Source organism: Pelophylax lessonae, assembly GCF_965119305.1.
Source record: "Pelophylax lessonae genome assembly, chromosome: 8".
Lineage (NCBI taxonomy): Eukaryota > Metazoa > Chordata > Amphibia > Anura > Ranidae > Pelophylax > Pelophylax lessonae.
In genome coordinates this window covers 90,148,447-90,163,878 of record NC_138775.1, presented here as the reverse complement: position 1 = coordinate 90,163,878, position 15,432 = coordinate 90,148,447, and the positions used below count along the sequence as shown (strand labels likewise).

Below are 15,432 nucleotides of genomic sequence, written 5' to 3'. Positions count from 1 at the left end.
GTCCGGGTCTGACTCGAATTATATGAAGAGGAAAAGACAGTTCTTGGAGTGGTCTGTGGTCCGGTGTGATCGTTGCAATTTCAAACTGGTTTGACCCTTATCAGGGGTCCACCATATCTGGTAAGTGCGGCTCTTAGAGGGATCCTAGGCACTCTGCACGTTTTTTGCACTCCAGTATTTTAGCACTTCAGCAGCACCAGCACTCCAGCACTTTAATATTTTGGATTATTCAGTTGCACTAATTTTGGACTTTGTTTGTATATGTCAATTTGATTAATTATTAAGCACTCGTGCACTTTTGTTCACTGAAAAAGGACTTCACGTTTAATTTGAAGCACTGTGCACTTTACTTAGTTTATATATGGTATTTATTATGTATTTTTGCAAGCGCTGTCTTCTCTCCATTACATGCTTACAGTATATCCGGTAATTTTGGCCTGGTGAACAGCAGCTGCAATTTTTAATACATTTTTTTATTTTTATTTTATTTTGTATATTAAATTTTTTTTTCATATTTTTTACTTTTTAGCACATTCCTCTAGCACCACTAGCGCGGGTATAATTAATTGTATCTATACAGGGTACTGTATGTTCATGGTTGCTGAAACAACTATGAACTTATAGCACGAGAGAATTCAGCTCCCTAAGACCCTTTTCACACAGGGAGTCCGTCAGGCGGACTCCGTTTTTCTCAGCGGGGGATCGATCTGCCGATCCCCCACTGAGCAGGCGGATGGCTGCTCTGTCTCCGTGCTGTGTGCGGAGACACAGCTGTCAGGTCCCGCTGTTCTCTATGGGGGAATCGGATGGGAACAGACCGTCTGTCCGTTCTCATCCTATCCCACCCGCTGGACGGATGGAAAATAGGGTTTCTATCCGTCCAGATTTGACGGATCGGATTGGATGTCAGTGGACATGTCTCCGCTGACATCCGATGCCCCATAGAGATACATGAGGCATCCGTTCAGATCCGCCAATAAAACGGACAGGCAGATCTGAACGGTCCGCCTGTGTGAAAAGGGCCTTAAGGTCTGATGCACACAGGGCATTTTTACAACTGCTTTTAGGAGCGTCAGGTGTTTTTTTTTTTTTTTTGCAGCTTAAGGCTGCATTCACATGTCAGCGTTTGGATCGCTGGCAGAACCGCCGCGGTTCCGCCCGCAATCCGGAGATTATTGCAAATCGCGGGATGCCTAGCGTTGCCCGTTGATTTGCAATAGCCCCCCAAACGCCGAGCGCTGTTGCCGCTGTTGAAGCTTCTTTGGAGCGTATTGCGTCCCGCGATTTTGTTTGCGCGATGTTGCCGCGATTCGGCAGGCGGAAATCGCGGCAACATCGCTCGGCGTTTGGGGGGCTATTGCAAATCAACGGGCAACGCTAGGCGTCCCGCGATTTGCAATAAATCTCCCGATCGCGGGCGGAACCGCAGCGGTTCTGCCCGTGATCCATACGCTCACATGTGAACAGAGCCTAAAGACGCCCCCCCCCCATGTTATTCTATGGCCTCATGCATGCACAGGCTTTTAGGAGCTGTAGGTGGCATAGGCGTTTTTAATCTGTAAAAAAAACCCAGGGCCAGCGCATTCTGGAGCAGCAGTGTTAAACAGCAAAAATGCCTGATGCTGCTAAAGGCTGCGAAAGCTGCATACAGCGTTAGACCACATCAGACTTTTTTAAGCTGTAGTAGTTGGATTTGAGATTGGAAAATATAAGAGGGCAGAGAAAGGCTGCTAAACACTAACGCTGCTAAACGTGGCTAAAACATGCAATAACTCCAATACAAGATGCTCCTAAAAGGACGTTTTTCCAGCTGCTTTTTCCTGGCATCAGAACTGGCTCTGCAGCTTGTTTTTTCAAATGCTCCGTGTGCATAATGCCTCGTACACACGTGCAGATCTTCGGCCGAACGATCGGCCGTCTTTTGTCCCCGGGCTGTCGGTGTCTGTTGAAAAGTGCAAAAGACTGCACAAGAATTTTGTCCGCCGACTACAGCCGACTGCAGAAGTGATGTCATGTGATGGTTAACTTTCCCTGTGTTTTTTCTTTTCTGAGCATGCCCAGTCTTGCAAATCTGCTGTCTGTCGGCCGAATTCTGTATTGACTGGTGAACAATCGGCCGCTCTGGTGTCGGCATACAAAAATTTTAATGCTTGCACGACAGATTCTTTTCGGCCGAAAGTGCGCTGTCGGCTGTCGGAAGCATCATACTAACAAGCCTACAATCGGCCGATCGGTCGTCGGCTGATTCTTTTCGGCCGACAATCTGCACGTGTGTACGGGGCATCAGTCTTTAAGCTTACTGAGCTTGTTAGTTACTGCTGTGCTCCTTATGTTGTTGGCAGAGAAAATCGTTAAATTATACCTTAACCCAAGAAAAAAAAATGTGATGCAGCACCCTCCTAGGTAGGTGCTAGGAAAAAGAATAGTTTGCTCTGCCTGCTTTACAGGGGAGCCTGATCAGAAGTTAGGCCTGTTGCATGTGTCCATGTGTGATTCATCTGGTCTGAGGGAGTGTCCCCACTGTGTCCAATAGGAGAGCCTGTTGGACAGTGGAGGAAACCCCAGCCAGTGACACACAGGCTTTTATGACTGTCCCAGTAGGTAGACACAACAGTGGTGCATAGATTGCGGTAAAGGGCCAATCACATCGGCCCTTTACCATCTGATCAGCTGTGTCCAATAACAGCTGATCACATGTAAACAGACTTTCCGGTTACTGGCAGTCCTTTTCCTCCTATGGTGTGTCTGTGTGAGGAAAGGAGAGCTGTTAACCTTCTTAGCGGTATTCCCGAGCGTGGCTCGGGGTTAAATTTCAGAGCCAAAAGCGATAACCCCGAGCCACACTACAGCATCGCTGGATCCTGAAAGTGGGTTACTTACCTTGTCACCGGGATCACTGGGATCCAGCGATGTATTCCGGCGGTGTCTAGCGGCGGATCTTCCTCCCGATCCTCTCTGTGCCCCGTACGTATATATATATGTATATATATATATATATATATGTATATGTATATATATATAGAGTATATATATATATATATATATATATATATATATATATATATATATATATATATATATATATATATATATATATGTATGTATACATACATACATACTTTAACTTATTTATAGTTTTTTATTATATTATAATTTATGATTTTGTGTTTCAAACTTTATCATACCCAAGATGTTAGAAAGAAGAACGCACAGTAAAAAAAAAATCATATGTAAATAGTTGGTTTGGGCTGCTCATTCTTAAGAATTACATACAAAATAGTGCCTCAGTACCCTGAATATTTGTGCAACCCCATTGCTGCCCATCAGTGCAGCTTAGCAGTGCCAATCAGTGCAGCATGTCGGTGCCCATCAGTGCAGCCTATCGGTGCCCATTACTGCTGCCTATCAGTGTCCATCAGTGCAGCCTCATCAGTGCCTCCTCATCAGTGCCGCCTATCAGTGCAGCCTCTTCAGCACACAACAGTGAAGAAGAAAAATTACTTATTTGCAAACTTTTATAACAGAAACATTTTTTTATCTTCAAAATTTTCAGTCTCTTTCCGTTTGTTTAGCAAAAAATAAAAAAAACTTAACCAAGTGGTGATTAAGTACCAGCAAAAGAAAGCTCTATCTGTCTCAAAAACAAATGATAAAAATATCATATGGGTTCTGCGATTCATGACCGCGCAATTGTCATTGAAAGTGTGACAGTGCTGAAAGCTGAAAATTGTCCTGGGCAGGAAGGGGGTGGAAGTGCCCGGTATTTAAGTGGTTAAATGCCATTTAGCTAATCAGAGTATTAGGTAACTGCAGTGCAGCTCCTTTCCCCCTAATCAACATCCAAATGTGAATACAAGCATTTAGGTACGCATCTAAGCATTGGAAACACACAACAGTAATGTAAGAGGTAGCAGAAGATTGAGTTATCAATTGGCACTCTATATGAGACATGTAACCGTCATTAGAAAGTAAGTGCACATCTTAGAATAAGCTATTCAGGAAAGAAATCAGAAGCACCATTCACTAAAAACAGCTGTGCACCGGCCTTTGTAAATGGAAAGATTTAGAAGAAAAAAGGTATTCATTTTCCGAACTGCATGAAGTAATTGCAATTTTAAAGTACAATTTTCTCATTTAGGGACTCTTTCAATTCATATTTGATATTTCTCTGCAGAAATCTTTACATGTACATTACATTTTCTGCCATTAATGCAATTGATTTCTGCTCTGAGAAATGTGTGCTCCAGAAGAAAGCAGGCTGCTCATACACGGGCCTTTCTCAGCCATTGGTGAGAAGACTGGCCAAGAGCGGACTGAAAACATTTTACTGAATGCCAAAAAGATCCAATTGGCCCTCATAACAAGTAACACTTTTCTGTGCTGTAGGGCAGAGCTCATTATTGCCTTTTTAAAACAGAAACGGATTGTATGCCTGAAAGGAGAACTTTACCCATAACAACTTGATAAAAAATAATGTTCTTTAGCAAGGAACATACATTTCACATTTAATGATTATGCTACCAAAATTAGCCCCGGTTCACACTTATGCGATGCGGAAAGGCTGCGAATTTGCAGCCTGTTCCCGCATCGCAAACGCACCCCTGGCAGTTCACACTGCCATATGCGATACGCTGGGGGTGTCAATGTAATCTTAACGACACCCCCAGTTTGATCGCATATCGCAGTGCAATCTTGCAGTTCACACAGGATCGGATTGCACAAGTGTGAACCGCTGTGCAATCGGATCCTGATGCGGCTGCAAAAAAGGGTCCTGTGCGTCTTTGCTGCGGGTGCGGTGCGAATTTAGCCATACAAAGTGTATGGCTAAACTCGCACCGCACAGCCAATCGCATGTAATGAAGGAGCAGTGCGCTCCGACATTACATGCGATCGCCGCAGCCGCATCAGTGTGAACCGGCACTTAGTGTGTGCTGTAAATTGCCTCCAGCATTGTTCCTGTTTCTTCTTGCTGGAGGCTGCCATTTTGTTGAAGCCCAGAGCCCCTGAAGAGCAGTAAATCTTAAAGCAAAACCAAACCCATAAATTTAACGGTTTCAAGAAACATTTACATACCTGGAAGGTCGAGGTTACTAAAGGCCCCTACACACCAGTCGAAATTTGGCCGGGAATTTTCGTCCGACGACCGATCTGCCGATTTTTGGCTTGTTATGTTAGTATGATGCTTCCGACAACCGATTCCGACTTTTCGGCCGAAAAAATCTGGTGTGCAGGCTATAAAATTTTTGTCCTCCTTCAAAACACGTCTGATTTTCGTGCAGTCAGAACAGATTTAGACAGGGAAAAATCTTATGAGCAAGTCTGGGCATGCTCAGAGAAGAAAGAACACAAAGAAAGCAAACCAACACATGACATCACTTCTCAAGTAGAATTTTGTCGGGCGGGAAAATTCGTGTGCAGTCTAGGCACATTCCAACCAACAAAACACCACTCTGGACAAAAGATGGAGGACCGGTCGGCGGAAATTCGTTGCGTGTTTACTAGGCTTAACAGTCACATTTGCTTGTGGCCTCAACCAAATTGTCAAACCATCAAATGGCTGGTGTCATAACTGGTCACATGTGCAGGCACCATGACTGTTGCAGATCAAACAGAAGCCCTTTCCTTAGCTGTAAAGGATAGGAGGGTTTAACTCCACTTTAAGGCTGTCAGCAGATCGGCCTCTACAAACTCAGAAGTGCCTAAACATACCTAAAAATGGAGAGCAACTGAGCATGTGCAGATCAGGGTGAGACAGTGTATTACTGGGTTTTCAACAGTATAGACAAATATATTTAAACTTTTACATAGCAATACCTGCAAAACAGGCCAGCTTGAAAGAATTTAGCAAGACATAATTTTCTGAATAAAGTTCCACTTTAGCCCTCGTACACATTGGAGTGATTTGTCATGGGATTTGACAGGTCAAATCACATGACAAGTCGCAGCCTATTGCCAGCAATAGCACCAATCCAGTTGGTGCGATGCTGACTTTGCTGTGTCGCACCAATTTGCAAAAGTAGTTCCTGCACTACTTTTGCCGATTTTAGGTACGACTTCAATAGACACACAGATGTCTTCCATGTAGTACCTGAAATCAAGTGAAGTAGCACGATTTCAAGGTAGCATCAATGTGAACCAGGGCTTAAAGCCGAGTTCCACCCAAAAATGGAACTTTCCCTTTAGGCCTCCTGACCCCCTGACATGCCACATTTGGCATGTCTTTTTTTTTGGGGGGGGGGGGGGATCAGGTACCTAGATTTGACAGCTACCCGCTCCCACTTCGGCTCGGACTGCCTAGGTGGATCAAGTAGAAGTTCTCCTCTCCCCCTCCCTCCCTAAAATCTTCTGCGACACGTCACAGGTCCCAGAAGATTTCCCGTTCACTCAGGACGCGCAGCGCTCCCGGCTTTGAAGACGCAAGCTGTTACAGCCAGGTGCCCACACTAGAGATGCCGCCACCTCGGAAAGAGAAAAGGGAGAGAACCGTGGCTACTGCCAGCCGCATCGCTGGAACATGGGACAGGTGAGTACTGTATGTGTTTATTAATAGTCAGCAGCTACACTTTTTGTAGCTGCTGACTTTTAATAAACACAAAATAGGGTGTAACTCCGCTTTGAAGTGAAACTAAATGCTCAAATCCTTTTCAGCCAAGGAGGTCATTTTGGCCTCTGTTTGGTTTGGATCATATGTGCAATAGGGCTGCACATATGATCAGTTATGAACAGCCATGTAATGGTTTGACAGTTTGGTTGAAAGCACAAGCAAATGTGACAGTTAGCATTCCTGTAATCATTTTTTGAAACCGTTAAATTGATGGGTTTAGTTCCGCTTTAAGCTGGTCATACGCTATACAATCTGATTGTACAATCTACTTTATATTTACTAACAAACATGTAATATAGGAGCCTGCGCAGTTAAGTCAAAATTGATTGGATTTTTTAAGTTTGTTCTCACATTGCACAGTGTTGGTACATGCAAATGAGATTGTACAGGGATTGTTCAATTGTAGTGTGTGGGGTCACTTTTTTTTTTTTTATAAATGCAAATGATAATGGTTCAAATCTCATTTTGGAATAGTGGGAGCAGCCATGCAAATCATTCGTGCATTCGTGGGCAAACCGTGCATCCAGAACTGCTACAGCACAAAAACAGCTCAATTTTTTTACGGCTTTAGTTTCAATTGCATGCAGCCTTTTCAGGCTTGTTGAACATTATTAGTGTGCATGGAAATTATGTTTTTTAATTCCTCATGCACGCTTGGCATTTAGCTCTGCTGCATGAGGTTCTGGCAGTTTCATGTAGGCTGTAGGCACAGGGACATTGTTCAGTCCCATTGCAGACTGGCTGTAAATCTTTATGAGAGAATGAAAGCTGCTGCTGCTGGATTAAGCTGGATGGTGCAACTAGTGGCACTTATGCCCCGTACACACGTGCAGATTATCTGAAGACTTTTGTCTGCAGACTTACCAAAACCATATAATATGAGGTCAAACCTAAACACTTTCAATTTGTATGCAATCCGGCAGGCCCTTGCACTACATAGAAAAGGTAAATCTGAAGACAAAAGTCTTCAGATAATCTGCACGTGTGTACAGGGCATAACATTTAAGTCAGTATGTTTCCAGTGACCAAATCCCAGAACACAAGATGTCTGCAGGAATGGTGGAGGGGTAGAACCCCTGTCTGTGGGTGGGGATAGCTGTATGGTACCCAGCACAAAGAAAAAGGCCTTTGAGTCCAAGGCAGTTTCACAGTATTGTATTTAGCTGACTGCAGATCCAAAAATACCCCTTTACTAGCAGAGCGCAGAAGTGAGCACTAGCAGCTTTGTCTTACACTGGTGCAATATCTATCATGGTAACAGGCCCAGTAGCACTCAGTAGCAGTTTCAGCAACAGGTTCAGTAAAGCCCCATACACACACGCAGATCGTCGTCATACAAACGTCGGCGGACGAAAGATCTGCCGATTGTACGCGTGTTAGTATGGTGCCTCCGACAGATGTCTGCACACAATCCGCGGACAAGAGTCTTTCTTGCAAACATGAAAATTTTTGTCTGCGGACACCAGAACGGACAATTGTTCGCCTGTCAGTACAGAAATCAGCCGACAGACCGCAGATTTGCAAGACTGGGCATGCTCAGAAAATAAAAAACACAGGGAAAGTTAACCATTACATGACATCACTTCTGCAGTCAGCTGAAGTCTGCGGACAAAATTCTTGTGCTGTCCTTGTGCTGTCTTTGCACTTTTCAACAGACACCGACATCCCGGGGAGAAAAGACGAACATTTGTATGACGACGATCTGCGTGTGTGTATGGAGCTTAATACTAAGTAACAGGTTCAGTAATACTTAGTAACAGATGCAGTAAATCTCAGGAACAGCTCCAGTAATACTCTGTAACAGGTGCAGTAACTATCAGTAGCAGGTTCCCTAATACTTAGTAACAGGTGCAGTAACTCTCAGAAACAGGTTCCGGTAATACTCAGTAACAGGTTCAGTAACTATCAGTAACAGGTTTAATAATACTTAGTAACAGGTGCAGTAACTCTCAGTAACAGGTTCATTATTACTTAGTAACTGGTGCAGTAAATCTCAGGAACAGGTTCCGGTAATACTCAGTAACAGGTGCAGTAACTATCAGTAACAGGTTCAATAATACTTAGTAACAGGTGCAGTAACTCTCAGTAACAGGTTCATTATTACTTAGTAACAGGTGCAGTAAATCTCAGGAACAGGTTCCGGTAATACTCAGTAACAGGTGCAGTAACTATCAGTAACAGGTTCAATAATACTTAGTAACAGGTGCAGTAACTCTCAGTAACAGGTTCATTATTACTTAGTAACAGGTGCAGTAAATCTCAGGAACAGGTTCCGGTAATACTCAGTAACAGGTGCAGTTACAGGTTGAACTGCATGGACTATTGTCTTTATTCAACCTCAACTACTATGTAACTATGTAACTCTCAGATAGCCCCCATTCACATCTGCGTGATTTGACAAACTATCACAGCCGGGTGCCGACACTAGAGATGCCGGCGCTGCGAGGATTAGAGGGAGAGAACCAAGGCTCCCGCTGGCCGCATTGCTGGACCATGGGACAGGTGAGAATGTGTTTATTAATAAACACAAAATAGGGTAAAACTCTGCTTTAAAGTGGAATATCCAATCCTTTATAGCAAAGGAGGTCATTTTGGCCTCTGTTTGATTTGCAACTGCAACAGGGCTGCACATAGGATCAGTTATGAACAGCCATGAAATGGTTTGACAGTTTGGTTGAAAGCACAAGTGTATGTGACAGTTAGCATTCCTGGCATACTGGGAATGTAATCATTTTTTGAAACATGAAATTGATGGGTTTAGTTCCACTTTAAGCTGGTCATACACTATACCAGGGATATGCAAACTGTGGCCCTCCTGCTGTTGCAGAACTACAAGTCCCATGAGGCATAGAAAGACTTTGACAACCACACGCATGACACCCAGAGGAAGAACATGGGGACATGTAGTTTTACAACAGCTGGAGAGCCACAGTTTGCATATCTCTGCTCTATACAATCTGATTGTAAGATCTCCTTTATATATACTAACAAACATGTAAAATAATATGTTACATGAGATTTGACAGGTCAAATCTCATGTCAAATTGCAGCCTTTTGCCGGCAATGGGAGAGTCCCAAACGGTGCTAGGCCAACTTTGCGGCGCTGCACTGATTTCCAAAAGTAGTTCCTGCACTACTTTTGCTGATTTAGGGGGCGATTTCAATAGACATCTGTGCATGAAGCTGCACAGATGTCTTTGAAGTTGCCCCTGAAGATAAACTCAGAAAAACTTGCATGATTTCAAAGCCACTTTCAGTGTGAATGAGGGCTAGGAGGCTTGGTAATACTCAGTAACAGGTGCAGTAACTCTGAGGAACAGGTTCAGTATTAATCAGTAACAGGTGTAGTAACTCTCAGTAACAGGTTCAGTAATAGTCCATAACCGGTAGAGTAACCCCTCTACTCAGACATAATGCAGGTCCTATGCCAAATGCTACACACAGGAGTGGCAGAACAATATGGCTTAGGTGGCTGATACCGGGAGGTTGAAGTCTAGTACATTCGTACAGTGGTGTATCCTCAGGCATAGAAGAGGATCACTATGCAGGCTGAGTGAGTCTCACTAGGCAGCATCTGCAGGAGGTCTGGCAGGTGGCTTCAAAAGGTCAAAAGCAAGTGGCGGCAACAGTACTGAAGGTCTGTGCTGGCTACAGCACACAGCAGGGTCTCTTAACCTGTCCCTCCTCACACACCCAGATAGCAAGCAATTGAACTGCAAGTTTGAAAATTATTTACTAAGCTATTGCTAGACTTGCCAGGCTTCACAAGTTTGTTGCACAATTGCAACAAGTCCGCATTGTATGATTCCAAATCAACTTTCTTTGCAAACATTCTACAGGTCTGATGCAAGTTCTGGTTCAGTTATGTTGCGCAATAGTCATCCCACCACAGGGGTCACTGTGGCTAAATTTTCATGCTGTAGACTTGCAGAGCTCTTGTTGTATACTCACCACTGCAACTTTGCTCTTAGTAGAGACTTGCTACACAAATTTGCTACAAATTGGAAAAGTGTCACCTAGAACTTGTGCTTCAAGTGCTCTGCAAGTGTACAACTTGCCAGTAAAAATGTACAGCAAGTTAACAAAACTTATAATTCAACCCAGACACAAATTTGTGGCAAGTTATCCTTGCTCTCTGGGCAACAACCTTTCCCTGAATCTAGCTCCCTGTCCCTGCCAGACTGGGTCCCTACACTAATCACTCGCAAATGTGCTCCACATACAGTAGGGGACTGCTATTTATTATCACTGCCCCAGCCAAGATGGCTGCAGAAGGTCACGAAAAGGTGTCAGTGTCCAATCAGACTGCTGCTCTCTAGTGACACCTACAAAGGCTTCCAGAGGAAGATGATTACACCTGCTGGGTGGAGTAGGAACTACACCTTCCAACATTTCAGGTTATTATTATTGTCTAGTGATCAAATTATTAATAAACCCACACTATGCAAAAACTATTGGTAAAATTAATAAGTGCAGCTGCTGTTCACTAAGTAAAAACTCAGAAATATATAATGACAATAAAACAGCGCTTCCACCTAAAACAGTAATAGACGATATATTAAAGTGTTTGTGTGCAAAAATATATATATATAAATCAGGGCTTTTTTCTCAGAGAAAAGGTGCAGGAACTCCCCACCTTTTGAGCGACCCCCTTGTCTCTGCCCCCTACCTACCTCCAAGCACTGTCCCTTGGTTCCACCTCCTACCCACCGTCCCTTTTAGAGAATACAGAACCAAGTATAATTTTGTGGTGCTAAGTCATTTGTATGGAATGTGTTAATGATAAGCAAAATAAAAGGTCCACTGCAGCCAGCAACAGTAGATCCCCCCACACAACAATATAACCCCCCCCCCCCAGCAATAGATGTACCCCAACAACCATATTTCCTCAGCAGAAGCAACAGATCTCCCAGCAACCAGCATCAATTGACCCTCCAGTAGCCAGCAACAATATACCTCTCCCTTAACAGTTGATCCCTCACAGCAGCAACAGAGCCCCCAGCAACATAAGAACCCCCAGCAACAATAGACCCCAATGCAAAAATACATTCCCACCAGTGACAATAGATCCCCCAGCAGCCATCATCAATAAACCCTCCAACACACCCCAGCATCCCTTGCCATTACATACATTCAGTGCTTTCCCCCATGTTCCCCCATGTTCCCGCTGAAAAAAAGCCCTGATATAAATTATATATCCACAATAAAGTGCTTAAAGTAGTATACTATATAAGTGCAACAGTGCTATAAATATTCCACAAGATGTACATAAAGTGGAATAGTGCTCCAAAAATGTCCATAATTGTACAAAAGTGTTTGAAAGTGAACAAATTGCTGGAGTGCTTCAGCCAAATCAGGTGGTGTGGGGTATATCACTCCCCTCCTGTGTCCCCACTCACTTGAAATAATGAACCCTCAGCTTTTCAGTCTGAGGGTCAAAGAAGCTTTTGAGTGTAGAAAGGTGGATCCTTGTTCGACCTGTAACGTCTTTCCACTTGGCTTGTATCAATGATGTCCTTTGAAGACGCCCTAGGAGGTGGGGCGAAACGCGTTGACGTATTCCCTGTCGCATCGAACCACTGAAATCACTTCCTGTCTTTGCACACTGGCCTGCGTTCCCGGAAGCTGTACTTCCTCATTTTACAAGCCGTTTTTTCTGCATGTTCTTGTAAATAACCTTTTAAGCGCACATTGATTTTATGGACTTCACTATGTCTACCATTCTTTTTGCTTGAGCCCCAAAATCCCGCTAAAGGTCCAACGAAGCGTTCAAGTGGAAAGACCATACAGGTGGAACAAGGATCCATCTTTCTACACTCAAGAGCTTCTTTGACCCTCAGACTGAAAAGCTGAGGGTCCATTATTTCTGGTCAGTGGGGACCCAGGAGGGGAGTGATACAACCCGGTGGTTTGGCTGAAGCACTAAAGCACTTTGTTCATTTTCAAGCACTTTTGTACACTTATGGACATTTTTGGAGCACTATTGCACTTTATGTAATTTTTGTGGAAAATTTATAGCACTGTTGCACTTATATAGTATACTACTTTAAGCACTTTATTCTGGATATAAAATGTATATATATATTTTTTTGCACATGGACACTTTAATATATCATCTATTACTGTTTAAGGTGGATGTGCTGTTTTATTGTCATTATATTATTATCTGTATGACTAGTTAGAGAGCTTTCCTCTCACTTCTGTTGTACCACCAGGATGTTAGATGAAACTCTCCAAGGAAAACACAGATTGTGATTTTATCGTTAGAAGATTTAGAATCCTTGGTGTGTATTTTTTTCTGTCTTCATTGCATTGGCAAGATTTCTTTCCTCTTCTTGTTGTGCCATAAAGGATGTAGGGGGAATCCCGCAACAAGGACACACATAGCAATAAAAACCTGACAGAGGGAATTCTCCCTCTCTGCACTCCAGTCCAATCATAAACAAAACAACTGCAATGTTGGTCTCGAAAATCCTGAAGCTGACATGCTACATTGACTTTAATGTAACTTTCCTCTAAAAAGCATATTTATATTGATGTGTACTAATCTATGTGGTTGTTTGCATTTGCAAGCTTTTTTTCCATTTTGCATAGGGTAGTGGAGGGTTATAACCCCTATCAGATGTTTGCCATCTGTGTCCCATTGGGGAGATGTCCTTTCGCCTTTTGTCCCATACCCAAAACAGGAAGTGAGCAGAAATCCCTCCAATGTAAGGAAATCACTGGTTGTCACCAGTCACCAAAACTAGTGTCCCCATTGGAAGATTGCGCCTTCATTCCTGTTCTAGTGACAACCCAAAATGTGGAATTTTGCTTTAGTTTCGGTGATAAGGGTAAACAAGACAAATAGAGAGGGTGGATCTACCTAATAGGGGAATATACAGGAATAAAGACCTAACAGGTGTTCTAATCCCTGTGTACTCTATAAATAAAAAAAAAATGCTTTGTCCCAAGAGCTTTGCCCAGGGCAAGGGATACACCAAAACTAACTTTTATTTGCTCTGCATGAGTAAAAACAGATTCGCTTAAGGTCCCTTTCACACTTGTGAAGTCGTACCCCATGATTTCCAATAAGAACCATTCATATATGGGCAAATTCAAGTCGCAGCAACTTCAAAGTAATCCCTGCACTACTTTGGTCCAACTCTGATGCGACTTGAGGTCCATAGACCTCAAGATTACACAGGCATTGCTTCAAGTCGCACGACTTTCAGGCCGTACAAGTGTGAAAGGGACCTAAAGGAGAATTGGAAATGTCATAGCAGAAAATCTTTGAGTCATAAAATAAGATGCATTATTTCAATTCACAAAGTAATATAGAGGCCACATCAGTTTCAGTAGTCGAAGTGTGCTCCAGCAGCAGAAAATGTTCTGTATACAGCAAGAAAGGTTTGTAAAAGTTGCTTTCTCACCTGAGCTCCTAGCCTCCATTGAAGATATCTGTAGTCTTCAAAGACACATATGAGTGACTTAAATTTCTAGTCTAAACTGTCTTTTGTTGCTAAGAAACCATTTCTGTTGTTGTTGTTATGGCAAAGTATAAAAAGGCTTCACAGTGACATTTTTCTGTATAGCCTGTAGGTGGTGCTGTCACATAGCAATAGAAAGCACAGTCATTAATCAAAATGTTAATGCAGTTCTTTAAGATTGTTTGGGGAATTGCAGCCCTGAGGTCTATTAAAAGTGCAGTCAATTTTAATATAATTTGTTTTTGTTTTTTTTTATTTACCTGGTATGCAGTGAAAATTATTTTCAACATGCTCAAAGTAATCTTCTCAGGAGAGAAACCCAGGACCACTATTACTGACCTGCTACCGAGAATGCTAGTGGACTGGCTGGTAGGCTGATTTACTGGCTTTACTAGGCCTCCTTCACATAGCCATTTAGCTGCATTCAATAAAATGCAATTTCAAGAATCAGTAGATTATTGCAGCTGGAATGGCAGCACTGCACAATATGCAGGGAGTTTTGCAGATAGTGTATGTTTGGAGCATACGTCAGTGCCCATGGGGTGTCCTTATGCAACCCCCTCAACACCAATACATACAGCTGCCTTTACTAATGCATCTCAATTAGGGTTGCCACCTCATCCCTTTAAACCCAAACACATATTAATTACATGGGTTCTGTGGCTGATTAAGGTGGTAATTAATCTTATTTGCATTAAATTAGCCCCAGAATCTTTTTAATAACATGTGTTTGGGTTTAAAGGGATTAGGGATGATCGAACTTTTGAAAAGTTCGGTTCGGCCAGAAATCTCGAACTTCCCGAAAGTTCGGGTCCGGATTCCAGAACCCCATTGAAATCAATGGGACCCGAACTTCGGTAATCAAAAAACACAATTTTGAAGCCCTAAAACTCAATAAATGCCACTAAAAAGTGCCTAGGGTTCTGGGTCATGCCCCAGGGACTATTAATCACACAAAAAAAAGTTCTTAAAAATTGTTGTTTTTGATAGAGAGCCAATTATTGAAAAAATTATTGGAAAAAAAATGAGATTTCTTTGGATTAATGCCTCATACACACGTGCAGATTATCTGCAGACTTTTGTCTGCAGACTTACCAAAACTATATAATATGAGGTCAAACCTAAACACTTTCAATTTGTATGCAATCCGGCAGGCCCTTGCACTACATAGAAAAGGTAAGTCTGCAGACAAAAGTCTGCAGATAATCTGCACGTGTGTATGGGGCATTAGTGTCTGGGGGGTCTAAAAAGTGTACCTGTGAAGTTTCAGCTCTGTAGCATGTCCAGAACCAGAAAAAAAAGATCATTTTTCTTAGAATTTCAATAGCACAGGGATGGGGCTACGCTTCTTTCACACCT

At 42.9% G+C, this 15,432-nt stretch overlaps 1 protein-coding gene across 1 annotated transcript in view; it reads right to left on the bottom strand.

Moving 5' to 3' along the window:
* Positions 1 to 14,137, bottom strand: part of CIMIP4 (ciliary microtubule inner protein 4) — a 34,755-nt gene extending 20,618 nt beyond the window's left edge. Inside the window, exon 1 of the mRNA XM_082265204.1 lies at positions 14,017 to 14,137. Within this exon, the coding sequence (XP_082121330.1) occupies positions 14,017 to 14,035 (19 nt within the window). The 5' untranslated portion in view covers positions 14,036 to 14,137. The remainder of the gene's footprint in view (positions 1 to 14,016) is intronic.
* Between the last annotated feature and the right edge of the window lie 1,295 nt (positions 14,138 to 15,432).